Source organism: Tupaia chinensis, unplaced genomic scaffold (genome assembly GCF_000334495.1).
Source record: "Tupaia chinensis unplaced genomic scaffold, TupChi_1.0 Scaffold145147_1, whole genome shotgun sequence".
In the NCBI taxonomy this organism is placed as follows: Eukaryota; Metazoa; Chordata; class Mammalia; order Scandentia; family Tupaiidae; genus Tupaia; species Tupaia belangeri.
The window spans coordinates 1,396,094-1,410,145 of NW_006205007.1; the positions used below are offsets into that span (position 1 = coordinate 1,396,094).

The window sequence follows — 14,052 nt, forward strand, 5'->3', positions numbered from 1 at the left end:
TTAAATCTGCTACTTATTGCAGTTGCTGAGGTGGCAAATCACTTTTCTGAAGATAAATATAAATTCAAGAATCATCAGCATCTTTAATACATCTTTCCTTTATTTCCTCAAGCCTTTTTTTTTTTTTTTAAAGAATTATTTAACTTTTTGTTTTAATTTGACCAAAATGAGAGCGAGGCAGCTAGAGAAAGAGAGAGGGAAAGTGAGAAAGCAAAGCTGCCAAGTCTGGGAATTGCACTGCAGTTGGCTACGTGGGAGTCCAGCACCCTTAACCACCATGTCACCTGCCGGCCCCACTCAAGCCTCTTTTTTTTTCCCACTCCTTTTGGATTGTTTTTCCTCAGTGTCTAGAACAGCACTTGACATTAAGTATTCATTAAATACTAACTGCTTGAATGACTCTCTCCAGCAGGAAGCAGCCACTTTATCCTGACTATTTGTTACTAATGTCTCTTAAATATCAGTTCCTTCTTATCTTCATGCCAGTCTCTTCCTCCCTGCCTGTATATACATACTGCTAGTTTAAAATCCATCTCTTGTTTGACATCCTTGACAACTTTCTAATAACTAGTCCACATGGATATACTTTCACTGTTTCAGCAGACCGTGGCTTCTCACTGTTTTAACTACTACATATGTAAAACAGAGTTTTAAAAGATTTCTAGAGGGCACAACTCTTTGTCCTCTTTCTCTCCATCCTGTTGAGATTTAGTACACACGCACACGCTTGCTTGTGCCTTATGTGTTTTTCAACCTGCCAAGGCTGAGACCTAAACTGCAGTCAGCTAGGTGGTATCTGGCACCCTTAACTACTAGGATGTGGATACCTCCCTATCCTCCCCCCCCTTTTTTTGTTAAAGAACACTGTGTGTTTATGAAACCACTGCTGAGAGCCTTTTATTTGGGGTCAGAGGTACCTTTGACTTCAGATGGCGTACCCTTCTTTCATCCCATTTATAACTATTTATAACTGTATTTATAACTTACATTGACTATTTGAATTTATGATGATTTTAATTTGTTTCATAGGTCCATAAGTTTTATTTGTCAGCAAATTAAGTTATAAATTTTTTCCATTCTGAATTTGTTCTTGGAATTTTCTAATTCAATTTCTTTTTTTTTTGGAGAGATTTTCACTATAGGGCGCGTGCGCTCGCCAGACAGAGAGAGACATAGAGACAGAAAGCGAGAAATCACTCCCCAGGGGGGATGGTCACGCCACAATCCCTTCTCCTCTCGGGATCCTGGGCACGCACTCACACGCGCCCGGCGTGAATTTTAAGCCACCGAGTCCGGGACGCGAACCATGGTCGACTACGTGGGAGTCCAGCGACATAGCCATTACACTGACTGCTGGTTCCCTAATTCAGTTTTTTTATAGTTAGAAAAAATAAGTAGCATGAGACATCTAGTACATTTTTAATATATAAGTTGTAAAGTTGCTTTAAGAATTACTTCAAACATATAATATGCTTCTTAACAATAAAGTAAACCTCTAATTATACTTTGCAGAAGTACCCGTAATGCATTGAGTGCCTCAAAAATAACTAATACTGGGGGGCCAGCAGGTGACATGGTGGGGTGTTGAACTCCCACATGGCTGTCCGTGGTTTGAGTCCCAGACCTGGCAGCTTGCTTTCTCACTTTCTATCTCTTTCTCTCTCTCTCTCTCTCTGGTCAAATTAAAAAATAATAATAATAAATAAAATAATTCTTTAAAAAAAACTGATATTAATTATAAAACTGTTAAATGCTATTTGTAGTCTTATTATTTTGGGCCTGAAGTGAAAGTAGATATTAATACTTACTTATTTATCTAGCAGAATTCTAAATATGGGAGATCACAAAGGCTAGTAATTTCCCATCACTAATGGAAACTGATTAGATGTCAAGTGATTTTGCATACCTATATTCAAACTAAGATGCTTGTAACAAAAACAAGTGTCCTAGGGACCAGCAGTTAGCATAATGGCTATGTCGCTGGACTCCCACATAGTCGACCGCGGTTCACGTCCCGGTCCCAGTGGCTTAAAACTCATGCCAGGCGCGTGTGCGTGCGTGCCCGAGATCACGAGAGGAGAATGGAGGAGAAGGGATTGCGGCGTGGCCATCCCCCCTTGGGGGTGATTTCTCGCTTTCTGTCTCTATGTCTCTCTCTGTCTGTCTGGCGAGCACACACGCCCAATAGCAAAAAAACCTCTCCCCAAAAAAATAGGTTTAAAAAAAAAAAAAAACTCCTAGAACCAACACCTTGAGACAGGTAAGGAGCTTTTTGAGGCAACACATCCTTCAATAAACAAAATAACCTACAGGTTCCAGCAGATAGTGTAGCGGTTATGTTGCTGGAGTCTGTTAGTTCGAGTCCTAGACCCAGTGACTTGAAGATGATGCTGGGTGCATGTGCGTGTGTGCCCAAGATCCCAGGAGGAGAATGGAGGATAAGAGATTGCAGCATGATCACCGCCCTGGGGACGTGATTTTTCACTCTCCTTCTCACTGTCTCTCTCTCTCTCTCACCAGCAAGCACACGTGCCCTAAGGCAAAAACTCCTTTAAAAAATAGTAACTAACATATTTCAGCACTGTATTTTAAGCACTGGTGTGTGTGTGTGTGTGTTTTAATTGCTATAGATTGTGTACATTTGCCATAGAGAGAGCAAGCGAAATAGATTGTATCCCCCAGTGGGGCATGGTCATTCCACAATCCTTTTTCCTCTTGTCCTCCTTATTTTCATGATTTTTAAGCGTACATGTACCCAGTGTGTTTTTCAAGCCATCAGGACCAGGACTGAAACCAGTTGGTTATGTTGAAGCTGGCTCCACATGCACAGTGTCTTACCACTGCTTTATGGGACTGGCCCTAGGCACTGTTCATTATTAATCCATTTGATTTTTTTCCCCACAAGTTCATGAAGTTGACACTATAATCAATGTCTGTCTTGTAGATAGAGAAACTGAGACTAGAAAGGTCAGTTACTTAAGAGATCAAGTCGTCCTTGACTCTTCTGTTCCTCTCCTGTACTTTTGATTTAATCTGTCAAAAACACACGCTAACTCTGGCTTCAAAATATATTTAGAATATGACCACTATGAGAGTCTGACTTCATCTCTCTGTTGTACCTCTGTTTGCTTGTACCACACAACAGTCAGTAGAATCCAATTAAAATGTATTTCACATTATGTCATTCCTCTGTTTAAACTTGCATATGCAACATTTCATTCAGAAAAAAAGCCAAAGTCCATACGATGCAAACAGTGGCATTCTGTTAGTTCTCTGAACTCTGCTTCCTACTATCCCTCTCTCACTCTTCCACTCATACTTGTTTTCATGATAAGCTGTTTCCTTCCTTAGGATTTTTCTATTTGTTTACCCAAAATGATTTTTCCTCATATACTCGCTTATTTAACTCTTCTCATTTTTCAAGTTTTTCTTAAAAATTACTTTCATAAAGAGCAGGTGGTAGAGCAGCAGTAATGCCACTGGACCCATATGGGAAAGATCTGGGTTTGCATCCTGGGACCTTCCTGCGCATGCCCGAGGTGCATGCACATGTGCCTGTGACCTAAACCAGCTGACACAGGGTGGAACATGGTGAGAAGATCCTCTTAGGTGTACCTGTGTCATAAAAGAAAGAAGCAAAATACATGATGGACTGACCAAGATACTTCTTATAACACTATAACTTGGTCTTCCTTATCAAAGTATTTATATTCTAATTTATAGGACAATATTTGGTTACCATTTCTTTACTTAGAATATAAATTCCATAAGGATAGGGATCTTTGATTTGTTCACTATTTATTTCAAGAACTAAAACAGTACTTGGTACTTAGTAAACATTTATTGCATTAATTTACTAAATGGAATTTTCTGAGCTATTTAGTGACAAAAGCAGGATTTGCAACTGAAAGTCTGGCTTACATATCTAAGCTCTAGACAAAAGCCTGGTTCAGTGGCTATCAGGCTATATATCTGAGATGACTATCATATATCAGAAGATTACCTACTTCCTTTGACATGTAATATGTAGGATCTAGGTCCTCCCTGTCTAGAACTGTGTAGAATGCAGGTTGAGATAAGGAACACATTACCAGGACTTCAAAAGTGAAGTTGTATCCTTGACTGGAATGTCTTTTAATAAGTTAGAATCCTTTAGGATTTCTAGGTCATATACCAGTCTTTGCTTTAATATAAATTTTAAAAGACTTACATAGGTTATCTTGAAATTAGGTATTTAAATCCAGATATTAGTATAGTAATAGGTCTTAAATTTGAGATCACCCCGATTTAACCAGTATGGATCCATGGCCTGTAAGGAACTAGGCTGTACAGCAGGAGGTGTCAGCATGGCCAGTGAGTGAAGTTTCATCTGTATTTACAGCCACTCCCAATCATTCACAATACTACCTGACCTCTACCTCCTATCATGTCAGCAGCATTAGATTCTCATAGGAGCCCACAAATGGAATCGTCTAGTTTCAGGGGAAAAAAAGCTTAGGGCTCCCACTGATTCTTCATTATGATGAGTTGTACAGTTATTTCCATTATATTTTACAATGTAATAATAAATAAAGTGCACAATAAATCTAATGTGCTTGAACATCCCAAAACCATTTCCCCCTCCCGCCCCTCAATTCGTGAAAACATTGTCTTCCATGAAATTGGTCCCTGGTGCCAAAAAGGTTGGGGACTACTGTCTTAAATGCTAAAACTACAGGTATGTGCCATTCTACAGTTAATATCATCATTGAAGTAAAGATTGATGAGTACAAATCTGTGTTATCAGAAAGTAGTAATACTTACTGTTTTGGTCTGAATTTTTATCCTAAAGTCATTTTACAAATAATTTGCAGAAGAAAGAATAAAGGGATAATCCAAAAATAGCTTCTTCAGAAATTGTAAAAAGAATTTAAATGTAGCAAACAAACTTTTTTTTTTTTTTTTGAGATTTCTGCTATAAGATGTGTGTGCACTTACCAGAGAGACAGAGAGAGAAAGAAGGTGATTTCTCACCCCCTTTCCCCAAGGTTAGACGGTCATGCTGCAATTCCTTCTCCTCCATTCTCCTCTCAGGATTTTGGGCATGCACACATACGCGTCCAGTGTGAGTTTCAAGCCACTAAGTCTGGGACTTGAGCCAGAGTCAACTACATGGGAATCCAGCCACCTAACCATTATGCCCTCTGCTGGTCCTGACAAGCCCACACTTTTGTTATATTATTTCCATGGTCATAAAGGATAAAGCTTATGTACCTGAAATGGGCAGTGTCTTTTAGAGGTTTTTTTTGCTATAGGGCACGTGCACTCACTGGAAAGAAACATAGAGACAGTGAGAAGGAAAGTAAGAAATTCACCCCCTGGGGGGAAGGCCATGCTGCAGTCCCTTCTCCTCCATCCTCCTCTTGGGGTCTTGGGCATGTACACACATGCACTTGGTGTGATTTTCAAGCCACCAAGTCTGGGACTCAAAGCACAGTAGGCCTTGTGGGAGTCCAGCAGTGTAACCACTACACCATCTGCTGGCCTCAGGACAGTGTCTTCTGAATGTGACTAACTGCTTTTCAGCTTTCATTCTTGGACCTGGAACATACCCATCTTATAAGTTCTGATTCCAAATTTCAGATACAACACTAATTACCAATACCAAAGCAGTAATATGCAGACACTTCCACTATCAAAGTATATTAGTGGTTCCAGAGGTTCTCGTATGTCACCAATAGGTTCTAGCCTATCATTCTTTTCCCTTTTCTTAACTTGCATCATCAAAATACACTACTTTTGAGAACTATCATGGCTTATAATTTTGTTGGAGAATATAGTCTTTGTGCAGTAAGTGTAAATTATTTTTATATAGATTTATAAGCACCAATTAGAATGATCAATCTTGTGATTTTTTTTTTCTATGTGTAATTTTTTTTCCTTTCTTTTTGTAATTGCTAGAAGTCACATGTGCTTACTAGATACCATGAAGGAAGAAAGCACCTTCCTGTGGGATGTGGTCATGCTGTAATCCATTTTCCTTCATTTTTCCATTTCCGTTTTGGACATGGACACACACATGTGCAGCATGTTTTTCAAGCTGCCAAGTCTGGAATTTGAACTGAAGTCAGCCATGTGGAATCCAGCTCTCCATGTACGGAGCTTTAACTGTTGTAACGTGGAGCCAACCCAGAAAAGTTTTATTTCTATATTACTATTTTTTTTTATACTAAATTCAGTATTTGTCTATTTTATAGTCATAAAAGTATAATTTGGTTTACCAGTAAAAATTTAAATAGTAGTCTTACTCCTTTTTAGCAAAACAATATAATCCAGGGTTTTAATCACAAAACTTTGCACGATTTCCCATTAAATGATTAGAAAAGAACTTTGTCTTTTTGTTTTTTAAGAAATAAACATGGTTTACATAGAAAGTTTTTAGTTTGAGAAAAATAATTAAGCATGTAATTATCTGAAAACTCAGCATCTGAGATTTTGCTTATTAAAATAATTTTTTATTAAAGGGAAGTTTTTTGCTATAGAGCATATGCACTTGCAAGACAGACAGAAAGTAAGAAATCACCCCCCAGGGTAGCTTCAATCCTTTTTCCTCCATTCTCCTCTCAGGATTTTGGGTGCGCATGTGCTCAGCATGAGTGTTAAGCCACCAGGTCTGGTACTCCAACTGTGGGTTACCTACATTAGTCCAGTGACATAACATTACGCCATCTGCTCGTCTCTCAAAACCAATTTTTTAAAAATTTGTTTTCTTTCTTCATGTTAGAATGTGTGTATACACATGTTAGAGTAAAAGAGAGAAAGAATCCTCCACAGGAGCTAGTCACACTGTGATCACCTTCCTCTTGTCTTCCATTTTATCAGATCCTGGGCTCTCAGGCATGTGCCTGGCATGTTTCAGATCAAGGATTTATATCACCGTCACTGAACGGGATCCAGTTTCTCTTGAGTAGTGCATTACCTTTATGCCATAGAACTTGCACTCAAAGAAATCAGTTTTGCTATCACAGTAGAGTCTGGAGTGCTACTATTTCTTTGCACGTGTCTTCTTAGTCTGCAAATAATTGTTAGACAGCTTCCTCCATCATTATTTTCTCATTGCAAGAGTTCTGACTTTAACTGTGGTCAGTGAAAACTGATAAAAAGATAGCAGTGACAGGAACCAGCAGTTAGCGCAATGGCTATGCCACTGGACTCCCATGCAGTTGGCTGCGGTTCAAGTCCTAGACCCGGTGGCTTAAACTCACGCAGGGCATGTGTGCGTGCGTGCCCAAGATCCCAAGAGGAAAATGGAGGAGAAGGGATCTATATTACTATTTTTTTTTATACTAAATTCAGTATTTGTCTATTTTATAGTCATAAAAGTATAATTTGGTTTACCAGTAAAAATTTAAATAGTAGTCTTACTCCTTTTTAGCAAAACAATATAATCCAGGGTTTTAATCACAAAACTTTGCACGATTTCCCATTAAATGATTAGAAAAGAACTTTGTCTTTTTGTTTTTTAAGAAATAAACATGGTTTACATAGAAAGTTTTTAGTTTGAGAAAAATAATTAAGCATGTAATTATCTGAAAACTCAGCATCTGAGATTTTGCTTATTAAAATAATTTTTTATTAAAGGGAAGTTTTTTGCTATAGAGCATATGCACTTGCAAGACAGACAGAAAGTAAGAAATCACCCCCCAGGGTAGCTTCAATCCTTTTTCCTCCATTCTCCTCTCAGGATTTTGGGTGCGCATGTGCTCAGCATGAGTGTTAAGCCACCAGGTCTGGTACTCCAACTGTGGGTTACCTACATTAGTCCAGTGACATAACATTACGCCATCTGCTCGTCTCTCAAAACCAATTTTTTAAAAATTTGTTTTCTTTCTTCATGTTAGAATGTGTGTATACACATGTTAGAGTAAAAGAGAGAAAGAATCCTCCACAGGAGCTAGTCACACTGTGATCACCTTCCTCTTGTCTTCCATTTTATCAGATCCTGGGCTCTCAGGCATGTGCCTGGCATGTTTCAGATCAAGGATTTATATCACCGTCACTGAACGGGATCCAGTTTCTCTTGAGTAGTGCATTACCTTTATGCCATAGAACTTGCACTCAAAGAAATCAGTTTTGCTATCACAGTAGAGTCTGGAGTGCTACTATTTCTTTGCACGTGTCTTCTTAGTCTGCAAATAATTGTTAGACAGCTTCCTCCATCATTATTTTCTCATTGCAAGAGTTCTGACTTTAACTGTGGTCAGTGAAAACTGATAAAAAGATAGCAGTGACAGGAACCAGCAGTTAGCGCAATGGCTATGTTGCTGGATTCCCACGTAGTCGCCCGCGGTTCACGGTCCGGACCCGGTGGCTTAAAACTCACACCGGGCACGTGTGCGTGCATGCCCAAGATCCCAAGAGGAGAATGGAGGAGAAGGGATTGCGACGTGACCATCCCCCCTGGGGGGTGATTTCTCACTTTCTGTCTCTCTGTCTCTCTCTGTCTGTCTGGCGAGCGCACACACCCTATAGCAAAAACCTCTCCAAAAAAAAAAAAAAAAAAGATAGCAGTGACAACCTTTCTTCTTTTTTTAAAATCCTTTTTGCTAGTAGGTACTTGGATTTGCCAGTTGCCAGAGAAAAGAGGAAAATGAGAAAGTACCCACCATGGGGAAAGGTCACACTTCAGTCCATTCTTTTTCATTTCTTCTTTTGGAATTTTTGGGTACAGGCACACCTGAATGTTTTCCAGACCTTTGGGTCTGAGACTCAAACCAGTCGGCCACGTGGGATCCAATCATCCTAACCACCACGCTCCCAGCTGGCCCGAAAGGCAGTCCTTTTGTACTTTTTTGAGAAATGTTGCCATATTTAGCAATACAGTAAGAAAAAACAAGGGGACATTCAATAAAGGTTATTTATTTCACTACTGCTTCATGTAGGCCTGGGGTTGGCACAGTTTTTCTGTAAAGGGCTAAACAGTAAATATTTTAGGTTTGGGGGGCATTCAGTCTCTCTCTTAACTACCAAAGTCTGTTTTTGTAGTTGAAAGCACCCAGAGGCAATATTTAAAGAATGAGTATGATTGTGTTCCAGTAAAACTTTACATACAAAAACAGGTGGTGGACTGGACTCAGCATGCATGCCATACTTTACCAAACCTCTTCTAGGCAATTTATTATTCTATTGTTATTTTAGTATTTTTTAACATACTTGGGAATAATTGATTAATGATGAAGTAATTCCTAGAATGATGAAACAGAGTGTTGCAAGATACAGAATAAGATCATGACAGTTTCATAACCTATATTAGATTTTTAAGAGGACTGAATGGACCCATGAAGTCTCTAAGAAAGACTAAATATTAATCCTTGCAAATACTGAGAACTGCTAGAAAACTAAAATTGATTCCATTGAACCCTGATAGTAAAACTGAAAATTGACTTATGCTGGGAAGATTATGATGAAGGCACATTTTTCTTTATATTGTTTCTGAATACTTTTTTTTTGTAATTTGGAAAGATTTAGTGATTTATGTCAGTTCTGCTATAATGTGACATATGCATTCCTAAAAACCATGCTGTAACTCTAAAATCAAGCAATGAAAATCACAAGGCTTATGAAAGAAGTGGGATTAGGGATTTAACACTCAAAAACTTCATCAGTGACACTTGATAAAAAAAAAAAAAAAAAGCCAGCCTACTAGTCATGTAGTTAAGGAAGCCATATCCCATGTTTAAAATCCTATGTTTTGAATCCGGTCCTGGTGGATTAAAAAACATGCTGGGGGAGCTAGTCTTCCAGCGAGAGTGGGAGGTGGCAGGCCTCCGGCTCTGGCCTTCGAGGCTGACTGTTCAGCGCGACTGTTCAGCCCGTCTCCAGCCATGAGCCGGTTTGGTACCCGGTTAGTGGCGCTGCTGCCGAAAGCTCACAGCAATGAAAACCTCGACAAAATTGATATGTCTTTGGATGATATCATCAAATTGAATCAAAAGGAAGGAAAGAAGCAGAGTTTTTCAAGACTGAATAGAAGATGCCAGCAAAGTGTCGTCTGGCAATTCAGGATGAGAGTGAGATGGGGAATGCAACAGAATTCTGGTTTTGGTAAGACTAATCTGAGCCGCAGAGGAAGAGTAATGCCTGGAAAGAGACGTCTTTATGGAGTTATCACTGGCCTTGCAGCTAGGAAGGCAGTTGGAATTCGAAAAGGAATTAGCCCTATGAATTGTCCACCTCTTAAGTGACAAGAATATAGAACGATATTTTCCAGTGTTAAAAAGGAAGACAAATCTTCTGAGACAAAATGAAGTGCAGAGGAAGCCAATTGCAGTTCTCAGGAGACCTAACCAGTTAAATAGAAAAAATAACATCCCAGCTAATTTTTCCAGAAATGGAAATAAGTCATCAGAAAGACACTTATCAGGCAACTTTTCAGAAGAGGCTTGAAGGTTCAGGCCCAGTTGAACACAGAACAACTGCTAGACGATGCAGTAGCAAAGAGAGCTCGTCAATGGCAAACTTCTACCACAACTGGAGGGATTTTGACTTTATCCATTGATAATCCTGGAGCATTGCAATGTCCAGTAACTCAGAAACCGCAATTAACTCATACTACTGTACTCTAAATGGGAGCAATCTGACATAAAGAAAGTTCCTAAAGGTGTCCCCCTACAAGTTGATATCAACAGTGTTGGAAAACAGACAGGGATGACTTTGAATGAAGGATTGGGGATTCTGAAAGAACAAAGAGCTACTCTCATGTTCAACAAAGGAGGAAGTCATTTTGTAACAGTGGGTAGATCCAATCCATGTCAGAAGGACTTTTGATTGATGACTGTGAAAAGCTGAATTGCTTGAAGAGTTCATCACATAAATTCAAGAAACTTCAAAATATTCACAAGCCTAAATAACTCTTTATTTTTATTTTTGAAATTTTTTTAAACATCTGTTAAAAAAAAAAAAAACAAGCAAAAAAATAACACCCTAAAGAATAACAGGGAATATACCTATCTGTTCTTAAAGATTTCTTGGTTGGTCCAGACAAAACAATTCTGTATTTGACTTCTTTGGTTCCTCATGCAGCAGAAAGACAGAAAGATAGAAATGGGTTATTTTTATGCTAGAGGTATTTAGGATCTCATTGCCTTTGCCCATTTTTTAGACATTGTCTTGGTAAATCTTGAGTTTGTTGTGCCAAGGTAGTGCTAAGAGTGCTCAGATAGTTGTATACTATGAATTACAGTATAATGCCAAAAATGCAGAAAAATATTTCAGCTCTTACTTACAAGTTTGATTATTTTGAAGCTCAACCTTTTGGTTTGCTATAATGTTTAAACCTCTAAGTAGGTGTTTGTTTCTCTAGAATATATTATTGTTGACTTTTCCTGTAAAACAGGACATTATGTTATATCTCCTGCCTGCCTTGAGTTGTCTTCTAGACTTTGTTGTCGTCTCTATGCTCCTTGGATTACTTACTGGTTTATACTGGCTATGGAAAGTTATCAATAACAATTTCATACTATACCAAATAATTAAATCTGATCCTTAATATCTGATATTTTGCCAGTGCTTCTACTGATAAGTGATATTTTGGAAGGCAGGCACAGAATTTGAAAATAAACTCTAGTCCACAGAGATGGCAGAGGACTCATAAAACTTTTGCAAGTACAGATACTTATATTTGATCCCAGAATAATACGTTTTAGACTGGTTTAGGGTTGCTGGTAGCTAACTTTAAAGAGAAGGAAAACAACTGAACACAAGTTTGCTGTCTTTAGAACAGTTTGTAAAAATATGATATAAAGATGTTTTCATTTTTGTTTTGTTTTAAATATGATTGTACAAAGCTATTATTAATGCCAGTTTTGGTAAACCTTAAGAATTACCCCAGATATTGACATTAAGTGCATCATATAACAAGTGTCTTTGTTTGGTATATTAAACTTTTGTTCTCATGCAAAAAAATTAAATAAATAAATAAACATGCTGGGAATGTGTGTGTGCATGCACATATGCATCCCAAATCCTAACAGGATGTAAAAGTGGAGGAAAAGGGATTGTGGCATGACCACAAACCCTGTAGAGTGCCTTTTCTATCACCATAGCTATCTCTATTTTGTGAATGCACATAGTCTCTGGCAGTTAAATAAAAAAGATAGGAAGCTAATTAAAATGTAACATAGTCTTATACAAGTACAATATACAAGTTCTACAAGTGCAGTAAGCATGGTACTGTACCTGGAAAAAAGACCTGAAGTTTAGGTATAGAAGTAGCCATTGGAATGGTTGAAGCATGAAAATGTCGTAGTGGGAAGGAGGATTTCTGAAATCAGACAGACCTGTAACACCACATATGAATGAATGGGTGTGGCACATAACACATTTAATAAACTGAGGGAACTGTTAGGTATTTGAGGTGTATGTTTTATTTTTCCTCACTTTTCTTAGTTCAGCTGAATATAGTTTAATGTTTTTTATAATAATTTTTTATTTTTAACTTTATTAATTTTTATTATTATTTTCCAGTTTGTCCAGAGAAAAAAAGAGGGCAAGTGAGAAAGCAAGCCACCAGGTCCAGGACTCAACCCGCAGTCGACCATGTGGGAGTCCAGCACCCCAACCACCACACTACCTGCCAACCCCCAGTTTTCTGTTTTTACTTAGTATTTCTTATAGACATAATTGTGCATAAGCAAACATGAACTTGTTTTACATTCAGATTGGTTTCTAATTTGTTGGTTATGATGGGACAAATTGATATTTTCAAAACAACATTTTCTGCAAAATACAACAAAACTGTCTATATTTTTAAAAATAACTCACTAGTTCTTGGGAAATGGCAAGGAAACTGTTTTGCAAATTTTTTGGAAAAGGAGCTCTTAATTTATTTGTTACATTTTACTATTAAAACACTTTATCTGGTTTTTATTTCATAGCTTGGTAGATTTTTACTTTATTTCCACTAGGAATTCATGAAATAATTTCAGTGTTTTAAAATTCAGGATCAAGAACAAGTACTCAATGATACAGTAGATGGCAAGGAAATCTATAATACAATTCGTCGTAAAACAAAGGATGCCTTTTATAAAAACATTGTTAAGAAAGGTTATCTTCTGAAAAAGGGTAAGTAAACTTTTTAGGACTAAAGGAGTCAATTTTCTTCAGCATTAACCCATTTAATAGAAAGAATTATTAGTAATTGACACCTTTTAGAACTTATTATATCTAAGCATTCTTCATATTTAGAATCAAGGTATTTTAAGTCCAAATTTTCAGCCAGGGCTTTAATATGTAAGTGTATGTATTTTAAAGTATATCCTTTAAATCTGGAGGTAGTTCCAGTACAGGATGTTTGTTTATTTAATTTTGTTTATTCATTTATTTATTTTAATGTGACCAGAGAGAAACACACACAGAGAAAGAGGGAAAGTGAGAAAGCAGGCCACCAGGTCCAGGGCTCGAACTGTGATTGGCCATGTGGGAGTGTTCAGCACCTTAATCACCATGCCACCTGCTGGTTTCTCAGTACAGGATGTTTGAATCTTTGCTCCTTCTATCTGTAATTTTTTTAAAAAACTTGTCAGAGTGCATGTACGCTTACAGAGACAGGAAATTGAGAAAGCACTCCTTATCCCCACCCCTGCCATGGGCAATAGTCCACTGCAGTCCATTCTCCATTTCTCTCTTCTTCCGAGATTTTGGGCATGCACACACCCATGACCAGCATGTTTTCCAAGCTACCAGGTCTATGATTTGAACTGCACAGTCAGCTTTGAGGTATCCAGCTGCCTTAATCAGCACACTATGGGCTGGCCTTGTTTTGTTTTTTTAAGAGAAAGTCCTTATGACACTCGATATATTCATAGTGTTGATGTTTTTATTTTATCAATTTCCCTAAACAATTTAGCGTTAAGATATTGGGCAGTTGGGTAGGGGAGGTCATTTAATGGAAAATATTTTTCCTTAAGCTGGAAAAAAATTACTCCCAAACAGTTCAGATTTCATCAAACCAAAATGTCTTAAGGTGTAGTTAAGGTTTTCTTGTCATTTACTCTGCTAGTCACTAAGTCAATA

At 37.9% G+C, this 14,052-nt stretch overlaps 1 protein-coding gene and 1 pseudogene across 1 annotated transcript in view; both read left to right on the top strand.

Moving 5' to 3' along the window:
* RASA1 (RAS p21 protein activator 1) overlaps positions 1-14,052 on the top strand; it is a gene marked incomplete in the record, with an annotated part of 120,605 nt that overhangs the window by 69,517 nt on the left and 37,036 nt on the right. The window contains 1 exon segment of the mRNA XM_014583926.2: positions 12,981-13,101. Within this exon segment, the coding sequence (XP_014439412.1) occupies positions 12,981-13,101 (121 nt within the window).
* LOC102493544 (UAP56-interacting factor pseudogene) lies at positions 8,570-11,854 on the top strand (annotated as a pseudogene).